This window comes from Marmota marmota, unplaced genomic scaffold, assembly GCF_001458135.2.
Source record: "Marmota marmota marmota unplaced genomic scaffold, marMar, whole genome shotgun sequence".
Taxonomy (NCBI): Eukaryota; Metazoa; Chordata; class Mammalia; order Rodentia; family Sciuridae; genus Marmota; species Marmota marmota.
The window spans coordinates 23,945,973-23,962,072 of record NW_026000229.1 but is presented as its reverse complement, the minus strand read 5'-3'; the positions used below and the strand labels follow the sequence as shown (position 1 = coordinate 23,962,072).

At 32.8% G+C, this 16,100-nt stretch overlaps 1 protein-coding gene across 3 annotated transcripts in view; it reads right to left on the bottom strand.

Moving 5' to 3' along the window:
* The window catches only part of Mns1 (meiosis specific nuclear structural 1), a 53,102-nt gene that overhangs the window by 29,154 nt on the left and 7,848 nt on the right, over positions 1-16,100 (bottom strand). For all 3 annotated transcript variants that reach the window (XM_048793857.1, XM_015480623.2, XM_048793856.1), the window contains exons 4-7: positions 12,252-12,354; positions 9,833-10,062; positions 9,033-9,249; positions 8,828-8,935 (exon numbers count right to left, since the gene is read on the bottom strand). In XM_048793857.1, the coding sequence (XP_048649814.1) occupies positions 8,828-8,935; positions 9,033-9,249; positions 9,833-10,062; positions 12,252-12,354 (658 nt within the window). The remainder of the gene's footprint in view (positions 1-8,827; positions 8,936-9,032; positions 9,250-9,832; positions 10,063-12,251; positions 12,355-16,100) is intronic.

Sequence of the window (16,100 nt, the reverse complement as noted above, 5' to 3'; positions counted from 1 at the left end):
CTGTCCAAACCACTAAGTATTTTTCAGTTTCCAACTTCCTGTTTATCAAAGCTGCATTTATCCAACTTTAGTCTTCTAATACTCTTTTCATTCTCAAAATTCTTTAAAATTTAAAAACAATAATCTAACAATGACAATTAGACAATTTTCAGGGAAATTCAAATTCACTTGAAGCAGCAAAACTCTTTTCCTCCAAGTTTTATTTTCCAAACACTGATGAAAAATTTCAAACACACCAAAAAATTTAAAGAATTTTACAGTAATCATCCATATCTAATACCTAAATTCTAATTATGTTTTACTAGTCTTGCTTTATCATCTGTCTATTCAATTAGGACTGTTATAAAAAATTATATGTATATGTATACATATATACATATTATATATAGTTATAATTTATATATATATATATATATATATATATATAATTCCTTTTTTAAAAATCTAACCAACTTTGCCCAATTCTAGCACAAGCTCCATGTAAGCCAATATCCTCAATGCATCTAAAATAACTGTCTTAACACCTGTATTGGTGAGGGTTCTTACAAATAACAGGGACCATAAAAGATTTACTACAGGTCATTGTGTTGCATACAGGACTTCTGGAAGGACCAGGAAACCAATGTTTCCCCATGACAATGCTGTCAAAACTGCCCCCAAATGATCTGTTCTTCCTGTGGTGTGGCTGTTATCTCATTTTGCTCACTTGTATCTTCACACCTTTAAAGGAGGGAGACAAGTGTGGGAGATAATCTAGGTCATATGAAGACCTTAACTAAAAGAAGAGTCGTTTTTACTTTTTAGTTTTTATAATATAGTAAAACAACTGTTTCCAAAAAGGGTGGGTAGGAGTAAGTGAACATCAGCTTTATCAACACTGTTCCCTATATATAGCTACATTGAGTATTCATCTCTTCTTTATCCCTTCTTCATTATGTACCTTGAAGTCCTACTCTGTCTATAGTTTTCTCCAGTCTAATATTCATCTTCCTTTCTGGCCTCTTAATTAAAAAACATCAATTTATCATCTAATTGTATATTATATATATAATATGTCATATGTCCTATTGAAAATATTTCCTAGAGGACATATTTTGTTTTTCATTGGGATGCTGGCTGCATAAATGTTTCTATAATATATATTTTGTGTTTATTTGCTATGTATTATGTAGAAGGCTCATTGAGGGCAGAGTTACTGTCTCATTTGGTTGGAATTCCTCTAGAGTTTATCACAACACTCTGCATACAGAAATGTAATATATACCAAAATTAATATAGTAATATAGTTGATATTTCCTGAAATCCATCTCCCATACAAAATTTTAGTTCAATTCAATAGTGAAGACATCTAGCTAAAAAACAGGTAAATGTTTGGCAAAATAAAATATTTCCAATGTAGAGTGTTCCTGTACTCTTTGATAAGTCTAGATCAGTATTATTCTAATTATATACCATGAACTGCATGATTTTCCATTCTGTAGTTTTAGAAACAGCTGTTCATTGAAACTTTGAAATAATTTGCTATAAAACTACTTTGACTCAGGGAACTTTCAGGAGATCTCCTAGTCTGGATTCTCCTACAAAGACTAGATATTTTACTGGGGGAGATAATCCCAGTAAACAGCAGTGAGGGACAAGCAGAGTAAAACGGGAAAGGAAGAAAAGCTAACACACAATGTTACATTGCTGAGCTGGTGACCATGGTGGACAACTGAGGCTCAGTCTTGACAGGACCTTGTGAGGAGTATGTGGATGTTAACTTTCTGCTCCCAGAAACTGTCAGCACCAAGTCAGTCTAAGCTTTCATAAAAGTTCTCCATAGCTGTCACTGAAATCAGAGGTAGGACTGAGAGGACATGAGGCAAGGCACAAAAGTATTGGAGGTAGGAGATAGCTGTCATAATATTTTGCCTGATCATACTACATTTTTTTGAAATTATTTTTAATTTGGAAAATCGGCTGGTTTAGATTTCCACATTAATATATAATTGAATAAGTAACCTCTCTTTTTTCCCCTGATCGTCTCTATATTTCCTTTGATAGACCACTTATCCTTTCTAAATCTATTTGGACTTTTTCTTTCTTATGTTCTTTTTGATAAAATGTCTTAGTTTTTCCCTAATAGTAACCAACTGGATTAATTGATGATAGTGTGTTTTCCTAATCTTAGTTAATTTCCACTTGTAATCTTTATTTCCTTATACATTCTCGCTCTAATACTTGAATTTGTATCCTTTTTCTAAGTTCACTATTTTTTTTCCACTAAACTTCTCACTAATTGCCACAGGTATCAGTATTATAAAATCTTATATATTTTGATATGTAGAAATAGTATCCTCTAAATAGTTGCAGTTTTTCTCTTCAATCAATAACCGAGAAAGATGTTTTTGAATATTTAGTTAGTTGATTAAAATATTTCTTACTAATTTCTCGCATTTCCCTTGCATTATGCTGGTAAATTTCCTTTAGATTTCTAACAGCTTTAAAAATTATGTATTTCAAGGCAATGCTACATGGAAGATTAGATGTTTCTTTTATTACACCTTCAGTATCAATTATATTTTTTATCTGTAATACTTAGGATTTGTTTGATGTTCTAGTTTATCTGGTGATAACCCTGAATCTATCTGCTTCCTATTTGTTCATAAATACCTGATATGCCTTCATTTATCGTGTTATTAACTTTTCTGCACAGTTTGATCTTATGTATGTGAATTACATTAAGATATTCTAAAAGGGTCTATACATATTTTTTACATTCTTATGTTGTTAATCAAGAATATACATGCAATGTATTTTTATATCAATACATGTATGTAGCGATTTCCTCCTCACTAATGAAACAGTGTATCTAAAAGAACAATCTGTTTTGATAAAGCTGAAAATTATTATACAAAAAATAGTACTAGTTACAATTTATTACATGCATATATCTTGTTTTGTGAAGAATATGTTAAAATCTTTTTGCTTACTTAAAGATTGGATTCTTTAAAGACTTCAGTGTACATACAGTAAAGTGTTCTTTACAACTTACATAAAGGTTTTCTGCAAGATTGAAATATAGGAAATATTTTATCCCAGACTGTGGTTTGCATTTTATTTTCCTAGAAATGTTAGGAAGTTATTAATGGTGAAAAAGCCCAATCTCTAAATTTTTCTTTAAAAGACATGCCTTCTTCTAACCTATCAACAAATGCCATTCCCAATTTCATGAAGACCTTCTTGTGTTTGCTTCTGTAAATTATATAGTTCTAGCTTTTTTGTTCATATCTGAGACGCATTTTGAGTTAATATACTAAAAAATAAAATAACAGGAGTTGGTAAAAATGTGGAGACATTGGAACCCTCAGACATTATTAGCATGAGAATGTAAAATGGTACAGCTTTTGTAAAAAGCAAAGTTAGGCAGTTCATAAAAAAATTAAACACAAAATTACCATACTGGGGCTCAGGTAGATAGCTCAGCAATAGAGCACTTGCCTAGCACGCCTGAGGCCCTGGGTTCAGTCTCCAGACCCCCCACCCAAACACACAAAATGGCCTAGCAATTCCACTTCTATGAATATACCCAAAATATTTTTTTAAAGGCGTTCTAACAAAAACTTGTATACAAATATTCATAGTAGCAATATTCAAAAACGTCAGAAGGTAGAAACAACAACAACAACAACAAAAAACAACTGTTGAATGGATAAACAAAATGTGGTATGTCCATATAATGAATATTATTTAGTCGAAAAAGGAATGAATTACTGATACATGAATGACCTTTAAAAATGTAATGTTAGAACTGAGGATGCAGCTCAGTGGTAGAGTACCCAGCATTTGCAATGTTCTGGGTTCAATCTTCAGCACAAGAAAAAAAAAATATGCTAAAAGAAAAAAGCTGAGCATAAAAGGTCACATTTATATGAAATAACCAGTAGTAAAGTCTATAAAGACACAAAGTAGACAAGTGGTTGTCAGGGGCTAGGGTAGAAGAGAATGCACACAAATACCCTTCTCAGGTAATGAAGATGTTTTGGAATTAGAGGTGATAGTTTCACAACATTGTGAACATTCTAAATGCCTCTGAATTATACACTTTTATTTAAAATAGCTAAACTGGTAAATTTTATGTCATGTGAATTATAGCTCAATTTTAAAAATACGGATATAACTGAAAGGCGAAATACACAAATTCACAATATGTTAGAGACATCAATAAACCCTCTCTTAACACTTGTCAGAACAACCAACACAGAAAATCAGTAGGGATGTGAAAGAGTCAACACCATATCACCAAGTAGTACCTAACCAACATGTATAAAAGATTTAATCAACAAGAGCAGAATATGCACTCTAGTGCCCCAGAACAAATTTAATGAAATCGAGATCAAACTGAGTGTGTTCTCTGACCACAGTGGAATCAAACCAGAAATCAGTAACTAAAAAGATAGCAGGAAAAATATCTGGATATTTGGAAATTAAGCAGCATAATTCTCCATAATTTACGAATCAAGAAAAAAGTCTTAAGAAAAATCAGAGCCAAGTATAGTGGTGCACACCTGTAATCCCAGAGGTTTGGGAGGATGAGGAAGGAGGATTGAAAGTTCATAGCCAGCCTTAACAACTTAGCAAGGCCCTGTCTCTAAATAAAAATATAAAAAAGGACTGGGGATATGGCTCAGTAGTTAAGCAACCCTGGGTCCAATCCCCAGTACCGAGAAGGAAGAAAGAAAGAAAGAAAAAATCAGTAAATTTTAGTTAATGAAAATAAGATGTGGCAAAATTTGTGAGATGCAACTAAATAAGGACTGAGAGACATTAACAGCACCAAATACGCACACACATTTAGGAAAATGCATATGCAGGTTCAGTATCCCTAATCCAAAAAATTCAATATCCAAAATCAAAAGCTTTTACAGCATCATGCTGGCATGTCAAGATTTGGATTTTAGAGAATTTCTGACTTAGGGTTTTTAGATTAAGGATGCTCAACCAGTGAAGTCCATAAACATATTCCCAAATCCAAACACTCCAAAATATGGAACACTCTGAAAGCAATAAAAGATAGTAAACCTGTGTAACACTAATTGCATGCATGTGAGAAAAGTCTAAAATAATCTCAGCTTCTACCTCTAGAACCTATAAAAAGAGAAGTAAAGTAAACTGAAAGCAAGAGAAAGAAAATAATAAAGATATGACCTGGAATCTAATGGATTTAAAATTAGGAAACAAAAAGATAATAATTTATGAAACAAAAGGCTGGTTTTTAAAAAAAATCAGTTAAGCTGAAAGACCTTTAATAAAGTTAACCAAAAATAAATATATAAATAAATGACCAGTATCGGGAATGAAACATAGGATATCAGTAGAGACCTATAGACATCAAGAGATAATAAGGGAATACTACAAACAATTCTACACACATAAATTTGGCAACTTAGAAAAAAATGGATCACTTTCTTAAGAAACACAAGCTACCAAATCTCACCAAATATCGAAGATAATTTGAATAGCTCTGTAACTATCAAGGAGTTTGAATTAATCACTTAAAACTCCCTCAGAATAAAAATCCAAGCCAATATGGTTTCAAAGGAAAATTCTATAAACATTTAACAAATTAAAATTAATACAAATTCCTTATAATCTCTTCCAGAAATAGAAGAGAAAGAAACATTTCCCCATTCATTTATGAAGCTGAATCACCTTGAGGTCAGTATAAAAAACGAAAACTACAAACTGATATTCCTCACAAATATGGCTGCAAAAATAGTTAACATGGTATTATAAAATAGAATTCAGTCATTTAAAATAAGTATTCACCATGATCAAGTGGGATTTATTCCAGGGATATGAGGCTGGTTTGGTACTCAACGATCAATCGATATACTTCTCCAGACTAAAGAAGAAAAAGCATATGACCCTAAGAGCATCTGAGACAACTCTACAATTAACATTATACTTTACCGGTGCAAGACTGAATGCATTCCCCCTAAGATGGGCAACACTATTATTCAACATAATGCTAGCAAATGATGCTGGAAGTATTAGCCAATGCATAAGGCAAAAAAAAAAAAAAAAGGAATCAAAGGTATACAGATTACAAAGAAAGAAAATAAATTGTCTCTATTCATAGAAGACACAGCTAATAAGTCAGTTTAGCAAGATTGTAAGATACAAGATCAACATAAAAAAATCAACTCACTAGCAATGAATACATGGACACTAAAATGGGATTTGTATGCTGAAAACAATTTAAACACTGATGAAAAAATACAGAGATCCAAATAAAGGGAGCTATGTTGTACTCATGTACTAGAAGATAGAACATGTTAATTCTCCCTAAGTTGATATTCAGACTTAATGCGATTTCTACCAAAATTGCAGCAAGGTTATTTGCAGACAGAGACAAGTGTATTCCAAAATTTATACAGAAAGGTAAAGGAACTAGGATAGTTAAAACAATTCTGAAGAACTACTATACAGCTAGAGTAATCAAAACTGGGTGGTATTGGTGAAGAGAACAAAATAAGAGGTCTCAGCATTTAGACTCATCCAAAAAGCTCAATTGTATTTTAACAAAGGTGCAAAAGCAGCTCAAGTGTTAGAGAGTCATTCCAATAAATAGCATGGAACAACTGGACATCCAATGGCAAAAACTATACTTCAATCTATGTCTCATACCTTGTAAAAAAAATATTAACTGAAAATCACAAATTTAAAAAATAAAAATGTAAATAAAAAACTTTTAGGAAAAAATAAATTCTTCAGAATCTAGACAAAGCATTGACACCAAAAACTCATGACTCATAGAGGAAAAATTGACAAACTGGACTTTATAGAAATTGAAACATTTGGCCTGAGAAAAACTGTTAGGAAGATGACAAGACAGTTACAGACCAGGAGGAAATATCTGTAAACCTCCTACTTGACAAAGGACTTGTATTTAGAATACAAAAAGAACTCTCTAAACTCTATAAATGAACAAACACCTCAATTAGAAAATCAGCAGACATGAAGAAATATTTCACTGAAAAAGATGGTAAGTAAGCATATGGAAAGATGTTGGCATCATTAGACATCAGGGAAATGCTACAATAAGATATCTAAAACAAAATATCACTACAATTAGATATTACTACGTAGCTATTAAAATGACTAAAATTTAAAAAATAGTGAAAACACCAAATGTTGGCAAGAATGCAGAGAAATTACATCACTCATACATTGCTGGTCAGAGTGTTAAATGATATGGCTGTTTTGGACAACAGTTTGGCAGTTAAAAAACTAACAAGAGCTATCTCAAAACCCAGCTAATGTACTCTTGAGCATTTATCTCAGGAGAAATGAAAATTTATGTTTATACAGAAATCTATACCTCAATGTTTATAGCAGGTGTATTGTATTTGTAAGAGCCCAAACTTGGAGACATTCCAGATGCCAAATAAACCAGTTCATTTGATACATGGATGAAGTATCAAATGAACTGGTACATGCATATCAAAGACATACTACTCATTAATAAAAAGAACAAAGTATTGATAAAGGGCAACATGAATGAGTCTCTAGGAAATTATGCTCAGCAAAAAAGAACCACTCTCAAAAGGTTACATATTTATTTCTTCCCATTTATATAACATTCCTGAGATACTTTTTTAAAACTAAGAAAAAATTAAAAGGTTCATCCATACTTTAGCACATTATCAGCACTTCATTTCTTTATCACTGAATAATATTCCACTACATGGATATGTTTTGCTTATGAGTTCATTAGGTTATTTTCACTTTTAGCCATTATGAATGGTGCTGCTATGAACATTAATATACAAATTTTTGTGTAGACTTAGGATCATTAATTTTTCATTATTGTTATCTTCTAACATATTTATTAAAACACATGAACTCCCCATTAAGTACTGCTTTAGCAGCTTTGCACATATTTTGGTATACTCTTCTTTTATCATCAATTTGAAAAATCTAATTTCCACTATGATTTCTTCCTGTGCTCACTGCTTATTTAGAAGTGCATTGTTTATTTAAAATATTTTTAAGGATTTTACAGGTATATTCTCAATATTGATTCCTAATTTAATTACACTATAGTCAGAAAACATACTTGGTATGTTTTAAAACCCTGTGAATTTATTGAGAGTTACTTATATCCTAGAATATGATCTGTCTTGGTGAATGTTCTATGTGTACTTCAATGGAATTTGTATCCTGCTGCTGTTGGGTGAAGTATTCTCTGAATGTCAGTTAGGTTAGGTTTGCTGACATTGTTGCTCAGTACTGTATCCTGTGATTCAGACCACTTAGTCTATATATTAGTAAGAAAGGAATATTAAAATCTTTAACTCTTGATTGTGGATTTGTCTATTTCTCTTTTCAAACCTGTCAGTTTTTCTTCATGTATTATGAAGGTTTGCTAGTTAGGTTCATATGCCTTTGGAACTATTATATCCACTACATTAATCTTACAAAAATCCTTGTTCTGAAGTTGACTTGGTCTTATAGTAAAATAGGCACTCCAACTTGCTTTTAATTGACTAGGGTCTATGCAGTATGTATATCTCTTTTTGCTTTAAACTACATGTTGTCTTCATACTTAAATCGTGCTGATTATAGACAACACAGTTACATTACACTTTTTATGATACAGTCTATGAACTGTTCTCTGAGTGAAGCTTTTTTATTCAACTTGAAAATGTCTTTTAACTGCATTGTTTACACCATTTACCTAGAGTGCGATTATCAATAGGTTGGGTTTAAATTTACTCATTCTACTGCTTCATCTCAATATTATAGTCTTCTATTAATAATTCTTTTAATATCTGAAACTTACTCTTAGTTGCCTCCTGTATATTTCAGCTTGTTCTTCCTGGTATAATTCCTGTCGTACTTGTTCCAGGTCTTCACGTTGCCGCAGCATTTCCGCCAATTTCTGAGTCAGCTATTAAATTTAAAAATACATATATTTATAGGATCCAAATTCGATACCTAATTATTTCAGAAATTCACCAGTGTCAGAGAAGTGGTTATTTTAATACCGCATTCTGAAGCTGCAGCCTTTTTTCCTCATTTTCCTGAACTTTTGCCATCCTATGTTCTTCTCTTTGCTGCTGCATGTTGGCAAACTCTATGATTTTTCTGTTTTCTTCTTCCATCTCCTCACGTTTCTTGTTTCTCCAGATAGTCTGCTCTCTCTGAAACTCCTCAATATATTTTCTAGTTGCATTCATTTTTTCTAATTTTTGTTGTCTCTCCCTAAAGAGCAATAGCAGATATAGTTTTATAGTAAAAGAAATAATAAAATATCAAAAAATAAAAAGTTCTTTCTGTTAATAATAATGTTCGGGGAAACAACTTCCCTATTTACAGTTTGTTCATTAATACAACAAATGCCTATTACGTGACACTACAAATTTTCTCTGTATAAAATACTACTGTACTTCTCTTTTAACCTACTAATGGAGTTTTATGCATCTCATTTCACAAAGGCTATGACCCGTTAACGTGAGCCTTGTAGTCTACTCTTAAGCTGTCTACTAAGGAAATTTATCAGAAAACATGTCCCATAACATATGGTATGGATATATTTAAGAAACAAAGATTTAGGTCACTCAGTCAGTAAATAAGCATTTATTAATTATGAGATACTTATTAACAATCATGCTGACAAAGATAAAGAAGAGCTGGTCTCAATTTTTGTGATCATAACTAATATTTATTGAGCATTTACTATGTATTCACACTGTTATATGTGCTTCACCTCTTCACAACAAACCTATGACAAATCTGAAGTAAATGTTCAGGCATTAAGAATTTTAAGTTTCCATGACAAACTTACATTTGATCTTCTTCATAGATTTTCCTAACAATTTCATCAATCATGAGTTTCTCTTTCAGCAAGTGCTCATAAGCGTCCTGCTTTTTTCTCTCTTGTTCTTCCAGTTGTTTCTCCAAGTCAAGACAGTACAGTGCTTTCACTTTGTTTCTTCTGTCTTCGGCAGCATGCTCTTCCTTCATCATTCTCTCGTGCTCTTCCATCATGGTCTTGGCTATTTCAGCATCACGTTTCTGATTATTAAAACAAAATTTATCTTTCTCTTTTCAAATCTGAACCCAGAATGATAGAATACTTTAAATAAATGTAACTGAACATTATAAAGCCTGTTATATAAAATAATTTTTTTCAGCTGTGTAGGTAAAAAAGTCAAAAGTAAGTCATTGTGGCCTAAAGGGTCTGAATGATGAGTCAGACTCTAGAGATGCTTGGGGTAATACCTGATAAGGATAATCAATAAGTCTGTACCAGAAAAACAGTAAGAAAAATTATGAGTACTTTATTAGTAACCATTTTAAACTGTGAAAGCAGTAGTGATCTTTTTCTTTTGTTATAAGTTGATTTTCAATTTTGATTTTTCATAGTATCAGTTGCTATTTGGAATCAAGATGGTACTGCCATTTTTATACAGGTCTGCTATTAAATGACTCTAAGCAGCTATTAAGTTTCTCCTAGTTGAAGCTTTCTTTCCTGCCATGAGCCCCTGAGTTTTTTTCTTTCTCATGTATTAAAGGCCCTTTGTAATGTCTTTTGCTTGAAAGGGTCATATACGCTATTGTGCCTGTTTTCTGCAGTTTGAATACACTCACTCTGTACTATTCCCACTGAGTTAGAGACAATCCTTTTCTTAGATGGATTAAATCCCTTAATTTTTTTGAGCAATTTCAAATCATTTAACAAAATATGTTTAAATTAAATATAATGGAGCATTTTTTTAAAATTAATGTTTGCCTTTATGATCACATCCTAGCATTTTTGGGTGGGGGGTACCAGGGGTTGAATTCAGGGGACTCAACCACTGAGTCCATTTCTAGTCCCATCTGTATTTTATTAGAGAAAGGATCTCACTAAGTTGCTTAGCGCCTTGCTAAATTGCTAAGGCTGGCTTTGAACTCATGATCCTCCTGCCTCCGCCTCCCAAGCCGCTGGGATTACAAGCATATACCATTGCACCTGGTCCACATCATAACTTTAACTACATCAAATATAAAAAACAGATTAAAATATGAATGATAAATATCATTCGTTATATAATTAAGGCTTATAACACGTACCCTATTAATGTATCTTAACCAAAATTTCTTTGCACTTTTTTTTGTACATGTTGACTAAATTCTTTAAAAAAAAACAACAAAAAAACAACTTTTATGTGCAGATTACAACATACTTATAGAAATATATTGTTCTTATTTTACATATGAGAAAACATAAGCTCAGAGAGACAAAGCCAAATACTAGTACCTAGATATCTGACACCTAGTTAAGTCAAGTCCTAGGAGTATTTGGTTTCAATTTTGTGGATCAATTTTGACTTAGAAAATAGCAGCAATTCCTTTAGAAATCAGATTAGAATATCTATAATGGTCTTGAATAACCTCAACTATCAGAATAATTAAAACTACAAACCACTGGACAAATCATACATTGTGTTCTAGTTTATTTTGAAAGGATAGAATTTATCCTTTCAGAGGATATCCTTTCAAATAGAGGATAGAGGCAATGAAGCCTCTCACATTTTCCTACCAGCTGCTACACCTAAGGTTTTCACTATTAATAGCATGCTATATTAATTTCTACAAATATATACACATATATATATATATGCACAAAACATATATACCACTTATAGCCTGCATCTATTCCTAATGAATACTGCACTAGTTAACTATTTTGACATCACCTCTATAACTGTGTGTATAAACATATTTATGTTGATATACACATCTATGTGTACATACATTCATATATAATTGGCATTTCTGTGTGATGATACAAACTCAAGAGACAATGTATACCTTGTTTGTGTTAACTTATGGACTGTACTTTATATTTATACTGTATTACACTCCTTGCCCTCAACTGGGTAGCATATGAGGAGTTAGAAAAGGGGAACAAATAGAAACTTGAGAAAGGGGCTGCTTTTGTAAAACAGACAAGTTTCCTATACAAAATTATCAAAATATAAATCAACATGCAAAAAATATAGTTATCAGCTGAAAGGCTCTAATATTAAGTTAAACAATGTTTCCTATGAAATCACTGAAGATTTTGGATACCTTAAGAATCTGAAAGGTATACCAGTATTTGGAAATCGTGCAGTGTAAATTCTTTACAGAATGCAACAATTAAAAAAAAAAAAAAAAGGACTCATTTTTGGTTTTCTTTATGATACTAAAAACAAAGTGACCAGAAACAACATTACCATTTGCTCATATTTAATGGCATCCTTCTCAGCAATCTGGGCTGCTCTTTCTTTATTCATGTAAGCTGCTTTTAATTTCTTCTCCAATTCTCTGAGCTCAATACTGTGGGGGAAAAAGTCAAATTTAAATCTGCAGATCCTTAAGAGAATTAAGATCCACAGAAAATTAAGTGACAACATTTTAAATTTTCTCAAAGATAGTATACAATTGGTATTATTTTAGATCCATAGGAGAAATAAGTTAGTTCCTTAATGGATGACTCACATTCCTATCAGCAATGTCTGAGGGTTCCAATTGTTATTTTCCATTGTTTTTAACTAGCCTAACCAGTGAAATAACACCTTGATGTGGCTTTAATTTGCATTTTCCTAGTGACTAATGATGTTGAATATCTTTTCAAGTGCTTATCGCCTATTGTGTATCTTCTTGATATAAATGTCTATTTAAGTGCTTTGGCCATTCTTTTAATAGGGTTGTTTGGTATTTGTTGTCGAATTATCATTTTTCTTTATATATTCTGAATATTAAATCCTTATCAGAAATACGAATTGTTCTTCCAACCTAAATGAGTTCTGAGTTAGGTGAAACAGAGATGAAAATTTTGTGTTAATCCTCCAGGTAGCCTTAAGGCAAGTTAGAACAGACATAAACAATAAATTGTAAATAAGGTATGCTTTGCTCCCTCCTTAAACCAGGGAGCAAGGTCTCACTAGGAACATGGGCTTAAAGACTGCCTCGGAGCTAGGAGGGGATCCGACAAGGGCGAATAAAGGTACCACGAAACTTTCCTGCCATTTTTAAGGTGCCTTTTTCTTGATTCAATATTTGCTTGATTGCTATAAATCTTTGGATATTATCCAGAGTTTTTATAAAGTTGGTTCTAACTATTTCTCCATGTTTTTTGATGTTTCTGGTAGGGGAAGAGGTGAGGAAGGACAGGAGTTTGGAGCTGCCAACGCTGCTATTTTGTTAATGTCACTCCAATCCCACAATTTTTACTATGAGGTATTTTCATTATCAGTTAAAATACTTTCTAATTTCAATTTTGATTATTAATTTTTGATCCAAAGGTTATTTTGAAATACATTTGAAAATATACTAATCTACAAAGATTGGTAATATTTTTGTTTCTGATATCTAGTGTAATTCCACTTTAATCAGAGAGCATACTACGTGTAAATTGAATCCTTTGACAATCTGTTGATGCTTTCATTTCAGTACAATATGTCATCTATTTTGGTAAATAGTTCAAATATGTTTATCATAACTACTAATAGAGTTGAGTTTAAGTTGACAAGCTCAGTATCTTCTACTTGTCCTCTGTTCTGTGTTCTCTTTTTTCCCCTTTTTGCTTCTGTGATGGGGTTCCACAACCACCCCCAGGTTTGATGATTCACTAAGAGGCTACACAGGACTCAGCATATAGTTTTACTCAACTGCTATAATGAATTCCAGTGAAAGGTAACAGAGCAAAATTGGCAAAGGAAGAAGGCACATGGGTGAAATCCAGAGGAAACCAGGTGCAAGCTTCCAAAAGTCCTCTCTCAGTGGAGTCTCACATAACATACATGGTTCACTCAGTAAATTACTGAGTTGTATCAACACATGAGAAATGCTGTCTACCAGGGAAGCTCATTAGAAAGTCCACACCTAAGGTTTTTATAAAAAGTTATATTTAAAAAAAACTGCATGGTACTGCCATAAAAACAGACACATAGATCAATGGTACAGAATAAAATACACAGAGACAAACCCACACACCTACAGCCACTTGATCCTTGACAAAGGTGCTGAAAACATACATTGGAGAAAAGATAACCTTTTTAACAAATGATGATGGGAAAATTGGTTATTCATATGTAGAAGAATGAAACTAGACCCTTATCTCTCACACTACCTAAAAATCAATTCAAAACGGATCAAAGACCAAGGAATTAGACCAGAAACTATGCAACTCCTAGAAGAAAACATAGGTTCAACACTGTAGCATACAGACACAGGCAATGACTTTCTCAATAGGACCCTTAAAGCTCAGGTAATAATGCCAAGAGTTAATAAATGGGATGGCATCAAATTAAAAAGCTGTTCAGCACAGAAAACAATTAGGAGTGTAAAGGGAGAGGCTACAGAATGGTAGAAAATCTTTGCTAGCTACTCTTCTAACAGAGGAGTAGAATGTACAAAGAACTTAAATTTATACCAAAAAGAATCAAAAAACCCAATTAATAAATGGGCAAATGAATTAAAAAGTCACTTCTCAAAAGAAATACAAATGGCCAACAAATATATGAAAAAATGTTCAACACGATTAGCAATTTGGGAAATGTGAATCAAAACTACACTGAGGCCAGGCATAGTAGTGCACATTTGTAATCCCAGTGACTCAGGAGGTTGAGATAGGAGGATTACAAGTTCAAAGCCAGCCTCAGCAACTTAGCAAGGCCCTAAGCAATTAAGTGAGACCCTGTCTCAAATAAAAATTTTAAAAGGGCTGGGGATGTAGCTCAATGGTAAAGTGCTCCTGGGTTAAATACCAGTGCCACTCCCCCGACTGCAGAAAAACCCTTACACTACACTAAGATTTCATTTCATACCAGTCAGAATGGCAGTCATCAAGAATGTAAATAATAAAAATGAAGATAATAAATGCTGGAGAGGATATGGAAGAAAAGAAATAATTTTATTATGCCAGCAGCTGGATTGTAAATTAGTACAACCACTATGGAAATCAATATGTAGGTTCCTCAAAAGACTAGGCATAGACTCATCTTATGACCCAGCTATACCACTCCCCAGTATTTATCCTGAAGAATCAAAGTCATCGTACTACAATGATGCATACTCAAGTTTATAGCAGCACAATTACAACAACCAAACTATGGAAACAGCCCAGGTGTCCTTCAGTAGATGAATGGATAAAGAAAATGTGGCATATATACACCATGAAGTTTTATTCAGCCATAAAGAAAATGAAATTATGTCATTTACAGAAAAATGGATGGAACTACAGACAATTATGTTAAATTAAATAAGTCAAACTCACAAGGCTAAGGGTCATATGTTTTCTCTCATATGCAGAAACTAGAGAGGAGAAAGGAAAAGGTGCAGGCATGAAAATCAAAAGGAGATCAGTAAAGGAAAGGGACCAAGGAATGGGAGGTGGGGAAGAAGAGGGGAACTGCCAGGGAGTGATATTGGCCAAATTATGTTGTTATATTGTGTATTGTGTGCATATACAAATATGCAAAAACAAATGTTGGGTGTAGTGGTGCACACCTGTAATGGTAGCAGCTCAGGAGAACTGCAAGTTCAAAGTCAGTCTCAGCAAATTAGGAAGGGCCTAAACAACTTAGTGAGATCCTGTCTCAAAATAAAAAATAAAAAGGGCTGGGAATGTGACTCAGTGGTTAGGTGTCCCTGGGACCAATCCTTTGTACCCCCCCAAAATCCCATCAGTGTGTAGAACTATAATGCACCAATAAAAAAATGAGAGGGGGGAATATTTTCCTGCATCTCAGAAACATGTATTTTAAAATTCCTTTGGTGAAAATGATTGTATAAAATGGATATAATGAAGGAAATGTATTCACTTCATGAATTGGGAAATGTAAATCAAAACTACACTGAGGCCAGGCAGTGTAGTTAAAATTTTAAAATTTTAACAATAAAAACAAGTATTTGCTTCAAAAAAATAAAGAGCCTAATTTTAATATATGTGATTCTGAATTGCTTATGATACATTTTAAGCACCACAGCAAAAAGTTCCCTGAATTTAGACCTGCCAATTTGCAGATAAATACATCAATCTAATAAATAATCTATTTCTGCATGTCTGTCAAAATGTCAGC